Below are 19682 nucleotides of genomic sequence, written 5' to 3' on the forward strand. Positions count from 1 at the left end.
AAGAAATTTTTTGTATATTATTTCAAGTCACAGTCACTTTATGGAAGCAAATACTTAAATAAGAATACAAACCCAAAATTGGGCCAAATAAAAATTGGCCAAAGGCCTACAAAGAGAAATTCAAAGCAAAGACTGAAGAAAAACAAAGTTTGGGTCTCCAATGGAGGTAGAAACAAGATTGTTGCAACTGTCATCGGAGAAAAATAGTAAAAAATATTGTTTATGCGTGGTAGAAGTGGGGAAGAAGAAGCTTGCGTCAAAGTTTTTACACTAAACCACATATAATTCAATATAAAATTCAAAAATTTATGTTGGACATTTAGGTCATCTAACGTAAATTATGAATTTTATGTCAAACCTTTTGTAAAACGTTAGCGAGTTGATTTTATTTACAATGTTACTATAACAATTCTTTTGTGGTGGGCCGAGAGAGTCTAACGTGAAAAATATAATGTGATTAGATTTTTTTTTATGAGAATGTTGTGATAAGTTAAGATTCTGTATTTGATAAGTCAATTTAGAAATAAACAGACTCATAAAATGAAATGTGAAGTGTGAAAAGGAATACAAAAGATAAAAATAAATGTATGTATAAATATAAACATTAAGAGAAAATCATTAAATAGAAACTGATTTTAGAAACAAAAATTAAAAACTTGATAGTTAACTAGATATTAATTTAGAAATTATTTATCAATAATAAAAACTAGTTTAAATATCAATAATTTTTTTAATCTCTAAAATAATATATAATTTAGTCAATATAACAAATAATTATTTTTAGTATTTAAAATTAATTTATATTTAATCATTTTCTAGTAGTATAAAGAAAAAATACTTTATATTTTAATAAAATAGCATATAATATATAGAAAAGGGAGAACATAGAAATAAAAAAAAGAAATAAACATACCCATAAAATGAATGTGAAGTATGAATAGGAATAAAAAAGATATATAAATGTATGTATGGATATAAAAGAGAAAAAGTTACTTCATATTTTAATAAGATAACATATAATATATAGAAAAAAGATAACAAAGAAAGCAAAAAAGAAATAAACAAACTCATAAAATGATTATGTGAAGTATGAAAAGGAACACAGAAGATAAATATGCTTAAATGAAATAACATTATCACGTTAATTATTGAATAGAAAGAAGTAAAATAATATATTAGTTCAAAATTAAAAAATATAATTTAACTAATATTAGAGAGAAAAAATACAATGTAAAATAGTTTTATATATAATAAATTTATTGATGTTTTATAGTAATTATCGTAAAAAAATATCAATGACGTGCCTTTTCATAATTAGAGGAGAGAATATAAAAAATATACGGTCAATAATTATTAAACATGTAATGTTATAAAATACATTTAAAGATAAAAATATAATAAATTATTTAATATTTAAAAAAAATATTTGTATAAAATGAGCACCACCATTGAAAAGGTTAATCTCATCCCACTAGCATCTTCAAAATTCACAAATTTTCTCCACAAGACTTTAACCAAAGAAAAAGGAAGAATTCATCACTCTACCATGGTGGTTGACGAAGCTTCACCGTAAGTCCTCACTCCCCTCACCACTCACCGAATCCTCAAAATCAACTATAACTTCAAAATTTATTAAACTTTTCTCGTTAATCATTTCAAACGACATGTGTCAGATTTGAGACGAGCGAGATGCTCGCAACGTTCCTGGCGTCAACGCCGCTGTTGTCGGAATCGTGGAGGCTGTGCACCGCCGTGGCGGCCTCCGCGCCGCGGAGTTTCGTGATAGAGCAAGGTGTCGGCGGCGTGATGTACGTCGCTTTCCCCGGCATGGAAATGGCGGCGACGGACTCTAGCTGGAGAGCCTTGGAGCCGTTGGCTAGCATCGGCGATGTAACACTCTTCTCGGCGCGTCGCAACAAGGAAGATGATCCTGTGATGGTGCATGCTGGGATGCTGAAACTCTTTTCCACCTTTTTCGATTCATTTCAAAATCAGGTTTCATAATTCTCAACTCTCATTGAAGAATTGCTATTTTTCATAATATTATCTTAAAATTTTACGCTAATGATGTATAATTAGGTTTGTGAAAAAATATATTATACATCGACGGTGTAATTATACAATATAAAATTATTTTCTCAACTATTTGATGGCCTTATAACTTAAGTGTTGGGGATAATTTTTCTTTCCAAATAAAACGCAGTATATTCGTCGTTTTGCTATTGTCTTTGGAATCGTTTTTTGATAAACCAAGAACACTGTAGCATGTATGTTAAAAGAAACCCTGTGAACTATGAAGTTAAACTAAATAGTATGACATTTTCTTTGGAGAAGTTGTAATATACATTTTCTACACTACCATTTAATTTTTCTATCTCTTTTAATTTTATAGCATAGTGTTACTACTTTATATTCTCCTCCTTTTTTCTTTTTATTTTTCTGGAAGAGGGGTTTTGTCATAACATCAAACTGAAGATTAAAGTTGAAATGAAAAAGAAAAGGACTTACTATCATATATAAGCATGACATATTTGGCTTTTTTTACCATAAAAAAATTAATTTTATTAGTTTTGTTTGAATTTCAATAGTTTTTGGGAATTATCACGCATATATTTATTAAGAAAAATTAACGTTAGCATGTTGTTAATATATTAAAAGTGAAGATTGGGGATTTTAATTTTAATTTTATAAAAATTAAAATATAAAAAGTAATAGAATATTAAAATTTATTTTCCTTTTAATAAAAATAAGCACAATACAACGAAGTCTCTACCATTACCTTAATGATTAACATAAAGTTTAAATAAAACTATCTGAATTAAAGTTTTTATATTAAAAATACTTTTTATTACACTAAAAAATCAATATTTTATAGTGAGCTATTTATTATTATTATTTTTTTATCTTACTTTCATTTCATTATTATTTTTCTTATTTTCTATCATTTTTTTCTTTTCTTCCGTTATATCTTCTTCATACCTCTCTAATAATACAAGATTAAGTGAACATTTTTCAAAAGAAAAAGCCTGAACTCCCGTTCACACCAATCCCAGGTACATTTTCTCCTATTTTTTTGGGAGGTAGTTAAGCTGAGAAAGAATAAAGCAAAGAAGAATACTACACTTTTCTTGGAAGTGAGCAAAGAAGAATAATACATGGAATATCCAAAAAAAATTTAACAAGTTTCCATGTTCCAATGTCCGTTTATTTAATTTATATTGAAGAACCTTAATGGTTTTTTTTTTTCTTATCACAATTTGTAGGAGACGTCTAGTCTATTTAATGTTGAAGTATATTCATATCAAATATAGAATTAGATATTTGTAAGTGGTCTAATAGCATATGACATGATAAATAGATCTAACAAATTTCGTTAAGATAAATTTTGATAGATATTAAGAAGTGAATTTAAATCTAATTCATCCTCATAAAATATGTTTCTAAGGTGAGTATTACTTCTACTTGTATACTTTATAGTGATCTTAATCTCTTAATATTTAAATATTTTTCAATTGAATTACTCTTAGATTTCTTTAGTCTATTGAGTATTTAATTTAGTTAATATAAATTAATATTTCTACTAATTTAAAATAACAAATGACTTTTGCTTCCATTAAAACATATTTGATAATAAATCACTTACATCCATTCATTGTCACTTTGAGTGACATGAAAACCATCATGTAAAGTGATGACATTAAAATCAATAAATATGATAATTTTATTATTCAACATATTTTCAATTAAAACAATTGAAATTATTTTTCATTTTACATTAGCCATCCTATATTTATATTAACAACAAAATCTTACTTTTTTTAATAAACTTAAATACAAATAACAAAATTTGTAAACTACTTAAAAACTTAGTTAATATTGAAATAAACATTACTTTTTATAAAATTGAACGAACTCATACAGTTTGTAAACATGAGTCGTATAAAATGGAACGAATTCATACAGTTTGTAAACATGAGTTGGATACTAGATATGATTTTTTATGAAATGGTACAAATAACGCTAACATTCTTTGCTTTTCAATTATCATTACTATAAATGTTTTAGACACTAGATACTAGTACACTCCTCTGTATCATTAAACTAACTTTTAAATAGTTTACATCTTTTTCTGAGCTTCAAAAGGTTGTACGGTATTTCATATGAAACCCTAAAAAGTTCAATCAATCCTTAACCACTTACATTTTAATAATTATATTATTGTTAGAGATTGTATAGAAATAATAGTATTTTATAATATATAAATAACTGTAAATTTATTTTATAAACTATTTTAAAAAATTAAATTAAATTTAAAATTAATCCACATTGTCCTTGTATCTTTTCTGAATTTTTGCATTCGGAATAAAAAATCTTCCAGAATTTAACATTCGAAAGACATTCTTATGCGAATTTTCATATTTTTAACATATTTTAGTTCCAAATTTATATATTTAGAACTGTTTTTATTTGTGTTGCAGATATAAATATTGAGAAAAATTAGAAGAAAACAAACATTTCTTTCTCAGTATTAGGTATAGGTCATAATTGGTAGTGCAGGAGAATTAGCCAAAATCTCACTATCATTATTCTCCATTATCTATATCGACCCATTCATTAGGAGAGAGTTCCAATTATTTGCCTCAGCCACCAAGTAGATAATGATAGTGAGTGTTGACTATTGACGAAGACTCCAAGTGAAAGAGATTTAGAGTCAACAATGGAAATTCTACATCTTCCATTACTCTTATTTGATATCTTCATCATCATTGTATAATGTGTGTATATATTCCATATTAATTTATTCCCTCCATCTTAAAATAATATCAGTTTAAACTTATTTCATGCATTTTAATAATATAATAAATATATCACTTATTAAAACAATTTCATCACCTAACCTTTTTTTTAATATGTATTATTATCTTTGATGAAAATAAATATTGATATAATTTATTTGCCAAAAAATTAAAAATAAAAATACATATATTTTACTGAAAACTTAGACCACCAATTATTTAAAAAATAAATTAAATTAAATTATAGCCATTTTGAGATAAAGGGACTGTATTTTTATTTTCAATTTCAAACAAATAACGTTTAAATGTTATTTTTATGAAAGTTCTTTTTCAACATATTGTTCTTCTACATCAATATTTTGTGGTAATAATTTAGAATTCTAGTATGTACATATATCTTAGAATAGAAAAAAATAGTTTTACGTATTTATCCTACTATGTACATAAAATAATTAATAAAAAAACTTAATACATTTAGTGAATTGAAAAGTATTTATTTAATTATAAAACTAATAATTACCAGAAAAATTACGACTTCTGCAATTATATTGTATCATATGAATTAATTAAGTTTTTTAAACCTAAAGTGATTGAAATCTTATTGAATATTAGTGATCTCTCAAGAAAGATTAAATAAATTGCCTTGATTATCAATTGAAAAAAATGATAATGTTACTTTAACAATTAACTTTACATCCTCCCATATATTGGAAGTTAATTTTTAAATGAAATTATAATAATTGTTATTAAATGAATAGAATCTCTTATCATAAAATTTACTTCAAGTCTATATTAATGTTAGAGACGCCTTTGTTGCAGAGATCGAGAAAAAAAAAAAAAAATATATATATATATATATATATATATATATATAACTTAATGAATTATAATTGTTAGAAAAAAGTTCAATGATTAAGTACTAAAAACAACTAAATATAAAACATAGTCATACTTCAGTCATACATTTTGTTTTTTATAAAAGGTTATTCAATACAAGGAGATAAGGACGACCATCTATCATGGATATTGTGTGAAGAAGAAAAAGACATTTATGTTACATAAAGTGCATTTAATATATAATTCACAAACAAGCTCATTAAACGCAAGAAGGACATTCATATGAGCTCAAGATGCTTAATGACTAGAAACGATTTTTGGAATGACTACATTCTTCGGTGCTTATATAAAGTCACTCATCAAGAATAAGAACAAGTTTCACAATGTTAAAACTTTTTCAAAATCTTATGTACCCCAAGAATAAGTGACTATATGGCAAATAATCCTTGGTTTTAGCTAGGAGTAGTTGTTTGACGAATAATACTCTATTTTAGTCGGGAGTATTTGGATCCAAAGAATACTCGATTTTAGCCAAGATTCATTGAGTTCAAAGAATATTAGGTTTTATCTAGTGAGTGACTTGGTGATTAGTTAGATCACTAGTAAGATAATTTATCTATCTTAACCAAGAGTGATTATTTGACAAAGAACACTCAATTTTAGCTAGGAGTGACTAGTTCCAAAGAATACTCAGTTTTAATCAGGAATGACTAGGTTCAAAGAATACTTAGTTTTAGTTAGGAGTAAGTAGGTTCAAAGAATACTCAGTTTTAGTCCGGAGTGACTGGGTTCAAAGAATACTCGATTTTAGGCAAGAGTATATGGGTCCAAACAATACTCAAAGGGTTAATCAGGAATAACTATGTTCCTAAACAATACTCAAGGGGTTAACCAAGAATGATTACGAGCCCTAACAATATTCAAGGGGTGAGCCAGGAGTGACTACGTTCCCAAACAATACTCAAGGGGTTGGCCATGAGTGACTATGATCCTAAACAATACTCAAGGGGTTAGCCAAGTGACTAGGAATCCAAAAAATACTCGCATTGTACTTTACAGTATTAGTATGCTTAGTGAAATTTTATTTGTTGATTGGAAACTAGACGTTTACTGAGTCAAACCAACTCGTATAAAAATAATGTGTGCATTTCTCTTTCCCTTAACCTCTTTCACCTTGTATGTTATTATCATCTATACTAATTTAAGAGGGAGAATTATTGTAAAAAAACTAAGTTAGAGAAATTATTTTTTAACAAGGGAATCTGTCAAACGAAAAATTATGTCTGACATATCTTATCATATGTAACTAATTAGGAAAGCAGTTGACAATTCATTTGTCTCATAAAACTACCATGATCATGAAGTATCAAACCATATTTACGAAAAAGTATTTAAAATATTAAAACTCAATTCAACACTCTATTATTTTGTTTTCCACGTTTTATGCAATAATGTTACCACTGGATAGCTTCTTAATCGTGATCATTATAGTTTTCATTTCTAGCTATAAAAGAATTTAAGCACTCTATCCTTTAACTTGAAGAAACGAGTTTCATTTTAACAATTCCGGCATATTCATTTCAATTTCCTACCATATGAGATCAAATTCATTTTTTTTCATCAATTTAATGATCCATGTTACAATATTCTTGAAATAGCCTTTTTTGTTAATGTTCCTTTTTCATTCGATCTTAATTCTTAATTTACTCTTACCTTTCAGATGTTGGCACTCATGGGAAATTCCAACACCAAAACAATTGTCATAACTGGCCACTCCATTGGAGGAGCCACTGCCTCTCTATCTGCTCTTTGGTTATTGTCTTACCTCCACCACATATCTTGTTCTACATCTGTGTCAGTCTTGTGCATCACTTTTGGTTCACCAATGCTAGGGAATGACTCTTTCTCCCGTGCCATTCTCAAAGAGAGATGGGGTGGAAACTTCTGTCATGTGGTCTCAAAGCATGATATAATGCCAAGGCTGCTCTTTGCACCCACAACCCCTTACACTGCTCAGCTAAACCTCCTGCTTCAATTTTGGCAACAGTCCACGACTGCTCCAGGCTTTGGGAAACTTGCAGTTCCAGTTTCTGACCAACAGCAAGAGTTGTTCAACGTTGTGATGAGTTGCTTGGATGCAGCCACACAAGATGGAGAAGGGTCTACACCAATTTTGTTTCACCCATTTGGGAGCTACCTTTTTGTTTCATCAGAAGGAGCAGTGTCTGTAGATAGTTCAACAGCTGTTATAAAGATGATGCATTTGATGTTTGCATCTGGTTCCCCAGCTTGCAGTATTGAGGACCACCTAAAGTATGGAGACTATGTTAAGAAATTGTCTTTACAATTCTTGAGCCATAAAAATTCCATGCAGGGGAACATTCCTGATTCCAGCTATGAAGCAGGTCTTGAATTGGCGGTTCAGTCTTTAGGTTTAGCAAAGCAGGTAAATGCACTATCTTGTCTCACACCACTATGGTATGTGATGTTTCTTCATCTCCTATTAATTGAACACATTCAGAGTGTAGCATAGCTTGAGTAACTCTTTCTTCTCAGTGACATAGAAATACTACACTAACACATGATTCGTAGTTTCTCCAGGAAGGAGATTTCACTAAACAAATTACTTTCATTCTACAATATTTAGGATTCGGCCAAGGAATGCCTTAAGTTGACAAGGAGAATGGGTCCTTCACCAACCATGAATGCTGCAATGTTACCAATTAAGTTATCAAAGGTTGTGCCTTACAGGACTGAAATAGAATTGTACAAATCCTGGTGTGACCAGCAAGTTGATCAAATGGGATACTATGACTTGTTCAAGAGGAGAAGGAACAGTTCCAAAAAAATGGCCATGAAAATCAACATGAATCGCCATAAACTCGCCAGGTTTTGGAACGATGTGATTGAAATGTGGGAGAGAAATGAGCTGCCTCATGATTTGGCATTGCGAGAAAAATGGGTCAATGCTTCCCATTTCTACAAACTCCTGGTTGAGCCTTTAGACATTGGAGAATATTATGGGAAGGGAATGCACAGAACCAAGGGCCATTACATACTGCATGGCAGAGAGAAGAGATATGAGGTCTTTGATAGGTGGTGGAAGGATGGAATGGCCGCCGCAGCCGCAGAAGAAAATAACGAGAGGCGAACCAAGTTTGCAAGTTTGACCCAAGATTCATGCTTTTGGGCAAGGGTGGAGGAAGCAACTAACTGGTTGAATAGTGTTAGAAGCGAGAGTGACACAACCAAGTTGGCTGTGCTGTGGGATAACATTGAGAAATTTGAAAAGTATGCTGTGGAACTTATTAATAACAAGGAGGTGTCTGAAGATGTTCTGGCCAAGAACTCAAGTTACAGTACATGGGTGGAAGATTTGAAAGGACTGAGGGAACTCAGCAAAGGTGAAGAGGTTCCCACACAACATTAACCCATTTCTGGATGTGGAATGAAACCAAGAAATAAGCTTAACTCTGTGATATGATATGTCTATGAACCACCACTCGTTTCCAAAATAATTAGAGTGCTTGTGGCTTGGTTGAATCTGTATTTTACTTAAATGTTCACAAGAACTATTAAAAAACAAATCAGTTATCGTTCTTACCTTTTTTAACCGAATGATGAACGTTTTCTCACTGACATGGCAATTACAAGTCCAATCAACACAGCAGAATTAGATAAAGAATATATTCTACCAATTATTCTTTCTTTAAACTTGTAAAAGTTACACCTTGCCATTTTGAATATCAATATTCCTAACTGGCCCTTTGAACCATTTCCTAGCATCTAACAGCCACCAAAGCATTATTAGACCCAAACCCACCCCCAAAGCAACTGGTGCATAATTGAAAGTATCCCAAGTGATTGGGTACAGAGTTGGCAAAAGGAATACAGAACATGTGTAACAAATCCATAGAAATGCCACCAGACAGACTGGTCTTCTTGCTTTGCCTAAATAAAATGGCCCAGGCTTAAAGTTCCTCTCAGACATCACAAGTCTTGCAAAGATAGGAACTGCATAACCACCAACCCATCCAATTGTGCATATTGATGTTATAGCTGTGAACACTACATTCACCTTTAAAATTGGGAGACCAAGAAGAATGCAGATTGCAGCACAGAGCCACACTGCATTTGAGGGAACCTTGTATTTTGGGTGCAGTTGCCTCCATAAGTGCGAAAAGGGAACTCCCTTGTCTCTTGACAAAGCATAAACCTGAAAGTTGTTTGAGATACTCCAAAAAGTAAGGACTCATTATTCTCCCAATATCTTTTTCGTTCTGACACCAGTAGTCTCTAATCAAAGCTAAAAATTGGATAATCTAATACTTTCTTTTCTCAAATTATAATTTCTACCAATTGCAAAGGAGCTAAATTGATCATGAAATCTTTCCTGGACCTAATTACCAAAAAAAACAAAAAATTACTATACTTACCACTCTGGCAGCACTTGTAGTAATTGAAAGCCCACCAAAAAAGAATGAACCCCAAATGACAAATAGTAGGATGATTGCTCCAGCAGAATTGTGATATCTTCCATGGAATGCATCATAGAGTATTTGCGCTGGAACGAATGCTCCAGCAGTCTCATTGTTTGGGTCATAAAGGTAGCCAAAATCCTGAATAAGGGTTGAGAAATGATGTTACTAAGTTACTATCATCATTGGGATCATAAAATCATTATCCTTGGGAACAAAGATCAAAAGAGGTGTCATTGCTTTGTTATTTCTTCAAGACTATTGATTTTATATTATTTACTTAGATTTACATACGCTTACCTGAATGCTGAATGTAAGTGCCAAGATGTATGCCCATCCAAATACTGAAATCATCCCAATACTACCTAGTATTGCAATAGGACCATTCTTGTCTGCACCTTTGGTTTCTTCAGTTAGATGTGCTGCAGCATCATAGCCATAGAGAGAATACTGGCTCACAAGAAATGATAGAATAGCAGCATATGGTTTGCTTGATATTCCTGTTGATTCAGGGGCTAATTCTAAGTGTGTGAATACAAATGAAGCAGATTTTGTAGTTAGTGCTACCAGAGGTAACATTATGACTATCACCAATCCACCAATAACCTGACAGAATAAATGAGTGTGTTACTTCCTGATACACCCAAAGCCTTCAAATTGTCGAGTATATTATGAACTTCATTTCAGAATATTCATTTTATAGAAATGAGCAATTATTAATTGTACAACATAGGCAAATTCGCAAGGGTATTTGTGTTTAATCAAAACATCAACTTAAGATGCAACTTTCTCTCCCACTTCTTAGGGCGTCCACGAGTTTGATTTCGTTCGGTTGGAGTGAAAAAAAAAGATAGAACTAGTGAAAATCAACTGTATTGGCTTGATTTAGTTTTGCAAATCATACTGGTTTGGTTCAATTCACGGGTTTCTTTTCTTAAAAATTTTAAAATCAGATGATTAAAGATGATGATCAAGTAACATTGATTTGATTAGGTTTTGGACTTTAACACATAAATTAAAATTATTACAAAGTGAACTTTAAGCTTAATTTAACCTTACAAAACTGACTCATAAGATATATTAAATTAACCTTACAAAAGTGACTCATAAGATATATTAAATTAACCTTACAAAACTGACTCATAAGATATATTTGCACCTATTTATATACTATTTATCTTTAGTTGATGTGGATCTCCAAGAAAAGAAAATCAACTTATTTTATTTGGTTTGTTGTGGTTTCTTTTGGGTGAATCCAACCAATTTAACACCCCTATTCTCTGCTGTTTTTTTTAATAACAGAATAAGCAAGCTTAGGCCATCTTATGGCACGTATAAAGTGTATACAAGAACATAATGATAGTAGTACCTGCCACCATATCGAAACTATATCAATCAAGGCAATCACTTCCAATGCAAATGTGTTTAGTACCGCCCATATAACAGTAAGGGCAATGTACATACACAAGAAGAGCCATTTTGGGGCGAAGTACCCTCCACCTTTGTTTGTGCCTGTTGAGAGTAGGATTATACTCTGCAACGTTTGTGATCCTGCATATGCCTTTTCCAACCATGAAAAGCATGAGTTACCAACTTACCATATAACGTTATCTGAAAATATTGACTACAAATTTCACCAACTACCTGAGTCCCTATCCCAGCTATAAGCCCTATGGTCTCAAGCCAAGCGCAGCACCATGAAGAAAATGGTCCCCATTTTGGACCAGCTAAATGGGCAGCCCAAAAGTACAGAGAACCAGTCGTCTGTTAGATTAAATAGGAAGTGAAAGTTAGTTAAGTTACTAAATTCATTTACATGCTCATTTGTGTGCAGGAGGAATCCACAAGTACTTTTAGAATGTGAAAAAATACTCTCTTTTTTTCCATGCTGCTATCTTTCTTCCATAGCTAATCCTATTCAATGCTGTGTTATTGAATCAATATTTTATAATTGAAAAGGGCACATTTTCATAAGCCAAGATTGAATCAAATTCAGATAGCTAGATCTGTAGACTGTAAATATCTCTTTGATTCTCTTATTACCAAGTTTAACTTAGGACTATCAGAAGTTAGTTTTTTTTATCAAAACCATCTTATTAGTATTGGTTTGATAGGGTTGAAATGCTATGACTTTCCATAATTAACTAATCATATGTAAATTATATTTTAAAATTCTAAGCCTTGAAGAACAATTTTATGAGAAGAAACAAACCGGGAACGAGGAGCATATCTCAGCCATTGCAATCCCAACGAACCAGGTGAAGAAAGAAACCACTACCCATCCCCAGACAAGAGTTGCAGGGCCTGCATATTGAAGACTAGAACCATAGAGAGGTGTAATTCCAGTGAAAAGGGTCATTGTGGAAAATGATATGGCCAAAGTTTTGAACATAGTCTGCACCGTAAAAGGAAAAGCTAAACAGATTTAATCAAAGGATCATGATCAACTCAATCAAACACAAGATGGTGAAAAAAACACTAAAATAAAATAAAATACACACCATTTCTCTTCTCAGTTCTTGCTTGTAGCCAAGCTCATTGAGCCTTTTCTCTGCTGAATCCATAGTTGTGTTTACTTCTGCAAAACTTCTTTCACTCCCCATGGAAGCACACTTCTATTGAGAAAAGGAAAAAGAAAAGCTCACAACAGAGTTCAGAAACCTCATAAATATAAGCAATAAAGACTGGACGCAAAGAACGATATTTGACCAATGTTTCAGTTGAAAGATTCAAACTTTGTTGCTGCAATATTTGAATGGTCTATTGGGACAAGTAACAATTACAAACAACCAATATGTTTCGTGCTGCTTTTTTCCACTAAAGCGTCAGTGTTTTCTCTTATTCTATGAAAGAGAAAAAAAAGGTTTCACATTTGCCAGATTTTGTGTTGCTTTCACTTGCAGCTTCAAAAGTATATACATCAGTGTAATGCTTCTTATAATATTCCAACGTAGTAATCGGTTTGTTTCAAATAGTCAAACTATTGTGTTTCATTTTGTCGCGTTCTGTATTATACTATGCTACAATAATGAATTGGATTGATTTATTGCATCTAAGTTTGAAATACATTTTTTTTATTTGCACAGTTGTACTTTGCCTTCGTTGACATTTTCAGAGGGAAGTGGGTAGAGACAAAAGATAGAGACGGAATTTAAATAGTAAAAAACTGCTGAATTATACGGAATTAAGAACATGTTCATCATTCATATTCCCATTTGGATTATTATTAAAAATTATACTTTAAATCTAATTAATCTTATAAAATTGATTTATTGGATGGTATCAAAATCTAATAATGAACCTTTAATCAGACTAATAAATTTTTATTTAATATTATATTATATAAAATTAGTTTATGAGGTTAAATTTATACTCAAGTTGATGTTTTTATCTTTAATTAATCTGGGATTTTTATATATCAAAATTACTTGTGAAAAAGATACTATATAAAACATAAAAAATCTTTTAAATGTATCTTTTATTGTAATCTGCAATTTATTAAAAGAACACAAAATTATGTAAGTCAAACTTCTTGTATAGTGACTTCTTCTTATGATGATTTTATAGTTGTTAATAAACTTTAATTGATAATAAAAATAGTTAAGATTAGGGTGACGCTGTTAACTTTGGTGTAAGAGGAAATATTTAATCTCAACTAACTTAACTGTGTGAAGTTTAACTTTTAAGCTACCCTGGAGCCTGAAAATTTGTTAATTTGGGTTAGAAATGAGATTCCATTGACTATGTTTTCTTCTATAAAATGTTGAACTATGTTTGTTAGAGAAAGATGAAAACAGAAAAGGAGAAGGCTAAAACAACACAGTGAAAACCCTAAACCTAAAAATCACGAGTTATAATAAAGAAAATTTACTATGATTAATAAGAATACAAGAGATAGTCTTAATTAAATATATAATCACTCGAAGTAAAGCGAATAAGAGTTTTTGTAAATAAAAGAAAAAGATGCAAAATTAGTGCTAACCATTTTTCTTCATCTCAAGACTTCTTTTTGACTATCCCAACCACAATTCAATCCAGTAATAAATAAATTTTCATTTATAATTCAGAAAAAGTTGCACTCTAATGATTATAAAAATATTATATGTAGAACCCATAAAAATGCGTTGACAACAATAATTTTGGGATTTGCAAATTTGAAATTCAGCATACAATCATATCTACTTTGACACTCTTTTTCTTCGGATAACCATTAGAGAAAAAGCAAACTTATAACAACCACCATAACCAATATTGCGAAAATTGTAACTTAAAAATATAATTAAATTATAATACATAAATATATTTGTTCTAGTAATATGTTATAGTATTTTTTTATGAATATTCTCTTGAATAATTTCTTTACATATAGAGTGAAAAATACTTTATTTCAAATTCATCAAGAGAGTGACTCTCACTTAGGATGTCATGTCCTATATTCCTATTATATATATGTGGGAAGTTTCATATTAAGCATCGTTACTCTTAACATTGATTGTATGAGGTGATGGACTCGAGTTACCATCAATACAATATTTTATGTGAACATTGAATGTAAAATCAGAGTTCACGTAGTTCTAAGAGATTAAATTAATTTGAAAAGGTTTGTGTCATTGCAAATTCAATTCTTGAAAAAAGGAGTGAAACTGGAATTTTGAAAGAATGAACTTGAGAATGATAGTAAATATTTATGTTCATAACAAAAAATTAGAGATCATGAGTTCTACAACTAAAACATATTATTTATAGTTAATTTTATTTTTTGTGATTTTTAATCTCAAAACTATTATTTTATTTTAAAAATATGAGAAGGGTTGTGAAGACAAAAGAGTGGTTCAGAAAGTAAAATGCTAGCTGGGTCAGCGAAATGGGCCCATAGTTTTTTTTTATAACAAGAGGTGCTACGGTAAAAGAGCGGTACATCGAGTAAAATGTTAGCTGGATCAGCCAAATGGGCCTATATTACTTTATAAAAACAAGACAGGTGTGACGGTAAAAGAGGGGTGCAGCGAGTAAAATGTTAGTTGGGTCAGAAAAATTGGCCCAGATTACTTTTTAGATATACACTTTTAATTTCTGATTTTATTTTCCTTTTCTACTTAAAGAAAAAAAAAATGGACCTACCCTTTTAAATATGTTTTTAGATGTAGATTTTTTATTTTCTCTTTTCTTTCTTTATTTTCAAAACTAAAATTCATCTTCTTGACCCCATTTTTATTTCCTTCAAAAGAGAACAAATCTTAAATGATATTTTTCAATTATCTTTACTTTTAAGGAACAAAAGTTTTAAATACCCGAAGAAATTGGGTGTCAAAAATATTGAATAAGTTAATTTTACATATTAACATCTAGTGAGGTTTCAATATCCCACAAATTATTACTTCTAATTTAATACTCTTCTCACTTGTTTGTTTTCTTCTCTTTCTCACAAATTCTCTTTATATAGAGATAGAGAAAAAAAAATCATAATAATATAATGAACAATTAATGTTTTATTATATTTTAAAAATACTTTGAAACTAATATCTTCAACTTTTTAAGTTAAATCTTGAAAAGAGATATAATTTCAAAACTTAAGACTTTGAAATATTTATCATTAAATATACTAAATAGATCAGTTATGAAGATTTATTGGTTATAGTGTCAAATTAATTAAGGAAGACTTTCCAACAAATAATAAATCAATCCACCTAGAAAATCAATTTGGAATCTAGACTAAAATACGTAGATGGTCGTTTATCTAAAAAAAATGGAAAAACTGACGGATCACGTGTAAATATACTGTAATTCATAATAAGCCTTCTTCTGTTTTTCCCTTTTAACTAAGTATCATGTTGAAGTAGTAGGTAAGGATTTGAACACAACTCATTAGCCATAACTTGGGAATTAAATCAAAACTAAAGAAAGAATAAAAAAAATCAGAAGAACGAAACTTTGATGCCACAGTTTAAGCTGCTGCATCAAAGGAATGAAGAACTTGCTCTAAAATCATTCTCTTATCCGGGTCAAGAGGACTCTCTGGTTTATCAGAGTGAGCAATATTTAGAAGATAGAGCTTCTTTGAGGCCACAAATGCTGCAGAAAATATCCTCTTCATCCCTCCACGACTACTATCGATCTTGTATTCAAATTCATAAATTTGCAACCCTCCCTCTCCTGATCTTTCTGCTACTGTAATCAATTCAGCCTCCTTTGTACTTTCCTGAATGTCAAGGCAATAAGTGACAAATGTTAATAGATCATACAATCATATATGTCTATCCACCAATTCTAAGGGCACAAAGACATATTTTGCTATGAGAACACGGACTTTGAAATATGAAATGGTCAACTTTTGAAAAATATGAATTTAACTTGTTAAGCTCTATGCTAAAGGCTCTATGAATATAGAATGGTCATAAAAGAAACAGAAATGTTCGCTTCAAGTATAGAACTCCTGCTTTGCTTATCAATTTTCATCTATGCACTATACATACAGCATGCCTGATAAGCATTAAACTCAAGAGAAATTTGAATGGCCAATAATTATTACTTTGAATTCTAGTTTTGAATTTCATTTATACTATAATTTTAAATGAAATTTATGGTATAACTGTTATCTGATAATAGGTGAGTTTGAGAAGTCTATTGACAAACTAGTTAGAGAAATTGAATTCTCAATAGAAATAAAAATATATTCTCAGTTCACACTATCTACATGAAATCATGAACATCAGCTCCTTTTTCTCTCCTCTTATAATGTAGTGGAATTCTTCTACACAATAAAAATGCAACAACGGAGAAGGTTTTGAAAAAGATTGAGTCTATGAGACCTCAATTGTTGCCTAATTAACACTGTTTGTTTGCAATTTTTCACAATATTAAAGATCAGGACAAGACCACAACCATAGTTTACAACCTTGCAAGCAAATGCTCCACATTAAGCAGCTGTGGAAAAAAAAGAATAGTTTACCTTACGTCTTTCTGCTTGTAAAAGCTTATCAGCAACGAACTGAGGTGTCCCAAACTCTTCAAGAGTCTTAAGACGAACTGGGCTTACAACAACCCCAATATTGTTACTTCCCATAGTTTTTTCTTCAAACAACACAGTTGCCCCTGCTTTATCAACCTGTTAAACACATTACCAAAGACTCTTCCTTTAGGACAAAAACACATACCGTTATTCATGATATGATTTTTTCTTTCTTCTGGTTTTATACACTTGCCAAAAATAAAGGATGTCAACTTATGGGTGTTTCTTATATTATTATTACGATGATGATCAATCAAATTCACGAATTCCCTAGTTTTTGACATGGTAAGCGTTAAATCTAAGAACAAGTTCAATACTATTCTTGAATTGACAATGTTAATATGTAACTATTCTAACCAGATAACAATGTTACGTGCATCCAACTTCATAGTATCAACTAACAAGGTTTACTGCTATATTGAACTGTGATAGTTTGAAGTTTGAACTGAAAAGGGAGTTATTTAGTTTACCTTGGCCCAAGAAGAGGGTGTAAGAAGAGTGAAACCTTCCTCGGAATCAGCGTATCTCTGAAGCTCCAATTCTTGAGCCAACAAGAGTGCATCACCCATAGGTGCCTGACCCCACAGAAACACTGTGAGAAGAAGGGTGAGGTTGAGGTTCCTCTTGCTAAGAGATGGTGCCAAGTGCATATCTTTGTGGGATTCATGAATGCAGGTGAGTGAAGTGGATTTGGGGAGCAAGATTGAGACGAAGATTCTTGAAGAAGCATATTGAGAGTGTTGGTGGAAGAAATTAGAGAGTGAAAAGGTAAAGGAGCTTCTTAAAGCCATTTTATTTTGTGGATTTAAGGATTTGTGGTTTAAGGTTTGTTGGATTGGGTTTCAATGTTTCATCCTCATAGGATTAATCGTTATCCACATTTTTTCTCTTCTCTTCCTAAGGTTACGTTTTTTTTCTCCTTTTTCTTTTTCTTTTCGTCTTGTCCTCTTGCTTAAGCTAGATTTCACCATATTTTATTCTTTTTATCTATTCATATCAATATTTTAAAATAATAATAATGAGTAGTTTGTAATATATTTTATTATTAAAAGATGTGATTAACTTGTAATATATAATGGTGTTAAAATATATGCCGTTAATTTTTTTCTTAATTTTAAATTATAATAAAAGGTAAAATATAAATATGCATTCAGAGCAGATTTTTTTTACAATTACGAATATGAAATGCATATATCAAATAAAAAAAATTGTTTTATATATTGTTATAAATTTCATATTCTTTTATATAATTTGTTTAGAAAAAGAAAGTTAGAAAAACATGAGAGAACCACACTAAACCTATGTTAGAAAAAAGTATGTGACCTAAAAATGAAACAAAAGAAATTCATACATGTTATGAAAAAAAAAATCCAAACTAAGATAAAGGAGGCATAACAATGTACAAAAATTTATTGTCAATATCTACATTAGTCAACTTATCAGGACAACTATTACTTTCTTTAAAAATATAGGAAATTTTGAAGTTTATGTCAACACATATTTGGATACAGTTTATCCACTTTCCTCTAAGAATCCAAAGAACCACATTAACATAGAAAAAAAACTTAACAAAGCAAAGTAGAATCACTTTCCAACTAAAGCTTTTTGAAGCCAACACTCTTGGCATGTTTAATGGCAAGAATAACTCTCATAATCTTTGCATACAAGGGATTTTGATTCCCCTAAAAAGTAGAAAAATCACCAATATACTCTCCACGACTCCCTCTGGAGATACTCGCATAAGCAGCAGGACCACATAAGCAGCAGGACCAGAAGACCCCATGAGCAACACTATGAGTATCCACTTTAATCCAAACCACATCAAGGAAAAGCTAGTACACTTGAACACGAACAAAGACCTTATTAGGTCTAGTGCTAATTCTAGAAAACTTCGAGAGAAAGAAGTTAACAATATGATTAGATATACATTTCTTATACATATTACCTAAAATCTGGATGTAGTCATTGACCATGTATATATCAAAATATATATTGATGCACTGTTGAGCATAATTCTTCATCCCCCATATCATCTATGAGGAAAATATGATAACAACAAACTTAATGTCCTTAATAATGGGGCTACATGGGACTTAAGAAAAGCAATAAAATCATAACAGGAAAATTTAGTAAAATCAGAGAATATATTTTGAAGTCAGACCAAATAAAATAAATAGAAGGAAAATTAAAAAATAGATGATCAATACTCTCATCTTGTTCCATAGAGAGCACATAAAACATAAAACAACACCTCTTTTTTGTACCTCTTTATCAATAGGAAACCTCTTATGAAAAACCTTCAAAAGCAATACAAATTTTGCAGAGGTATGGAACTAGACCAAACTAACTTCCCCCAATCACAAGGAGAAGATGTAAAGAAAAAATATCTATCAGATTTTTGATAAAGAACCTCACTACCCTACATCCTCCAATTAGGAACATCAAGCAAATATGAGATAATCAAGTGTTTAATAGAATGAATATCAGGATTTCTGCCAAGGTCAAAAGAAATATACGAACCTGAGTTATTCCATCCATTAACAATAGTAGAAATAAGACTAA

The 19682-nt window shown here is 30.6% G+C and overlaps 2 protein-coding genes and 1 pseudogene across 4 annotated transcripts; 1 reads left to right on the forward strand and 2 right to left on the reverse strand.

The window, feature by feature from the left end:
- The first annotated feature begins 1455 nt into the window (after positions 1-1455).
- On the forward strand, positions 1456-9272 carry LOC137820985 (lipase-like PAD4; annotated as a pseudogene). The gene is made up of 4 exons (XR_016515545.1): positions 1456-1569; positions 1674-1995; positions 7354-8079; positions 8281-9272. The product of XR_016515545.1 is annotated as a lipase-like PAD4 (transcript).
- A 34-nt stretch (positions 9273-9306) lies between these two features.
- On the reverse strand, positions 9307-13018 carry LOC137820986 (amino-acid permease BAT1 homolog). Of its 2 annotated transcripts, XM_068625363.1 has the most exons (8): positions 12821-13018; positions 12613-12726; positions 12324-12506; positions 11756-11875; positions 11481-11672; positions 10412-10717; positions 10070-10252; positions 9307-9849 (listed from the first exon to the last, which is right to left on the reverse strand). In XM_068625363.1, the coding sequence occupies exons 2-8, from the start codon at positions 12712-12714 to the stop codon at positions 9358-9360; spliced, it is 1578 nt and encodes a 525-aa protein (XP_068481464.1). In that variant the 5' UTR covers positions 12715-12726; positions 12821-13018; the 3' UTR covers positions 9307-9357. The 2 variants fall into 2 exon arrangements, with proteins under 2 accessions (XP_068481464.1, XP_068481463.1); XM_068625362.2 differs by lacking the exon at positions 12821-13018 and having other exon boundaries at positions 12613-12812.
- A 2856-nt stretch (positions 13019-15874) lies between these two features.
- On the reverse strand, positions 15875-17998 carry LOC137822659 (Photosystem II reaction center PsbP family protein). The gene is made up of 3 exons (XM_068627603.2): positions 17591-17998; positions 17061-17216; positions 15875-16310 (listed from the first exon to the last, which is right to left on the reverse strand). The coding sequence occupies exons 1-3, from the start codon at positions 17909-17911 to the stop codon at positions 16056-16058; spliced, it is 732 nt and encodes a 243-aa protein (XP_068483704.1). The 5' UTR covers positions 17912-17998; the 3' UTR covers positions 15875-16055.
- Positions 17999-19682: the final 1684 nt, after the last annotated feature.

This window comes from Phaseolus vulgaris, chromosome 9 (assembly GCF_051622355.1).
Source record: "Phaseolus vulgaris cultivar YP4 chromosome 9, ASM5162235v1, whole genome shotgun sequence".
Taxonomy (NCBI): Eukaryota; Viridiplantae; Streptophyta; class Magnoliopsida; order Fabales; family Fabaceae; genus Phaseolus; species Phaseolus vulgaris.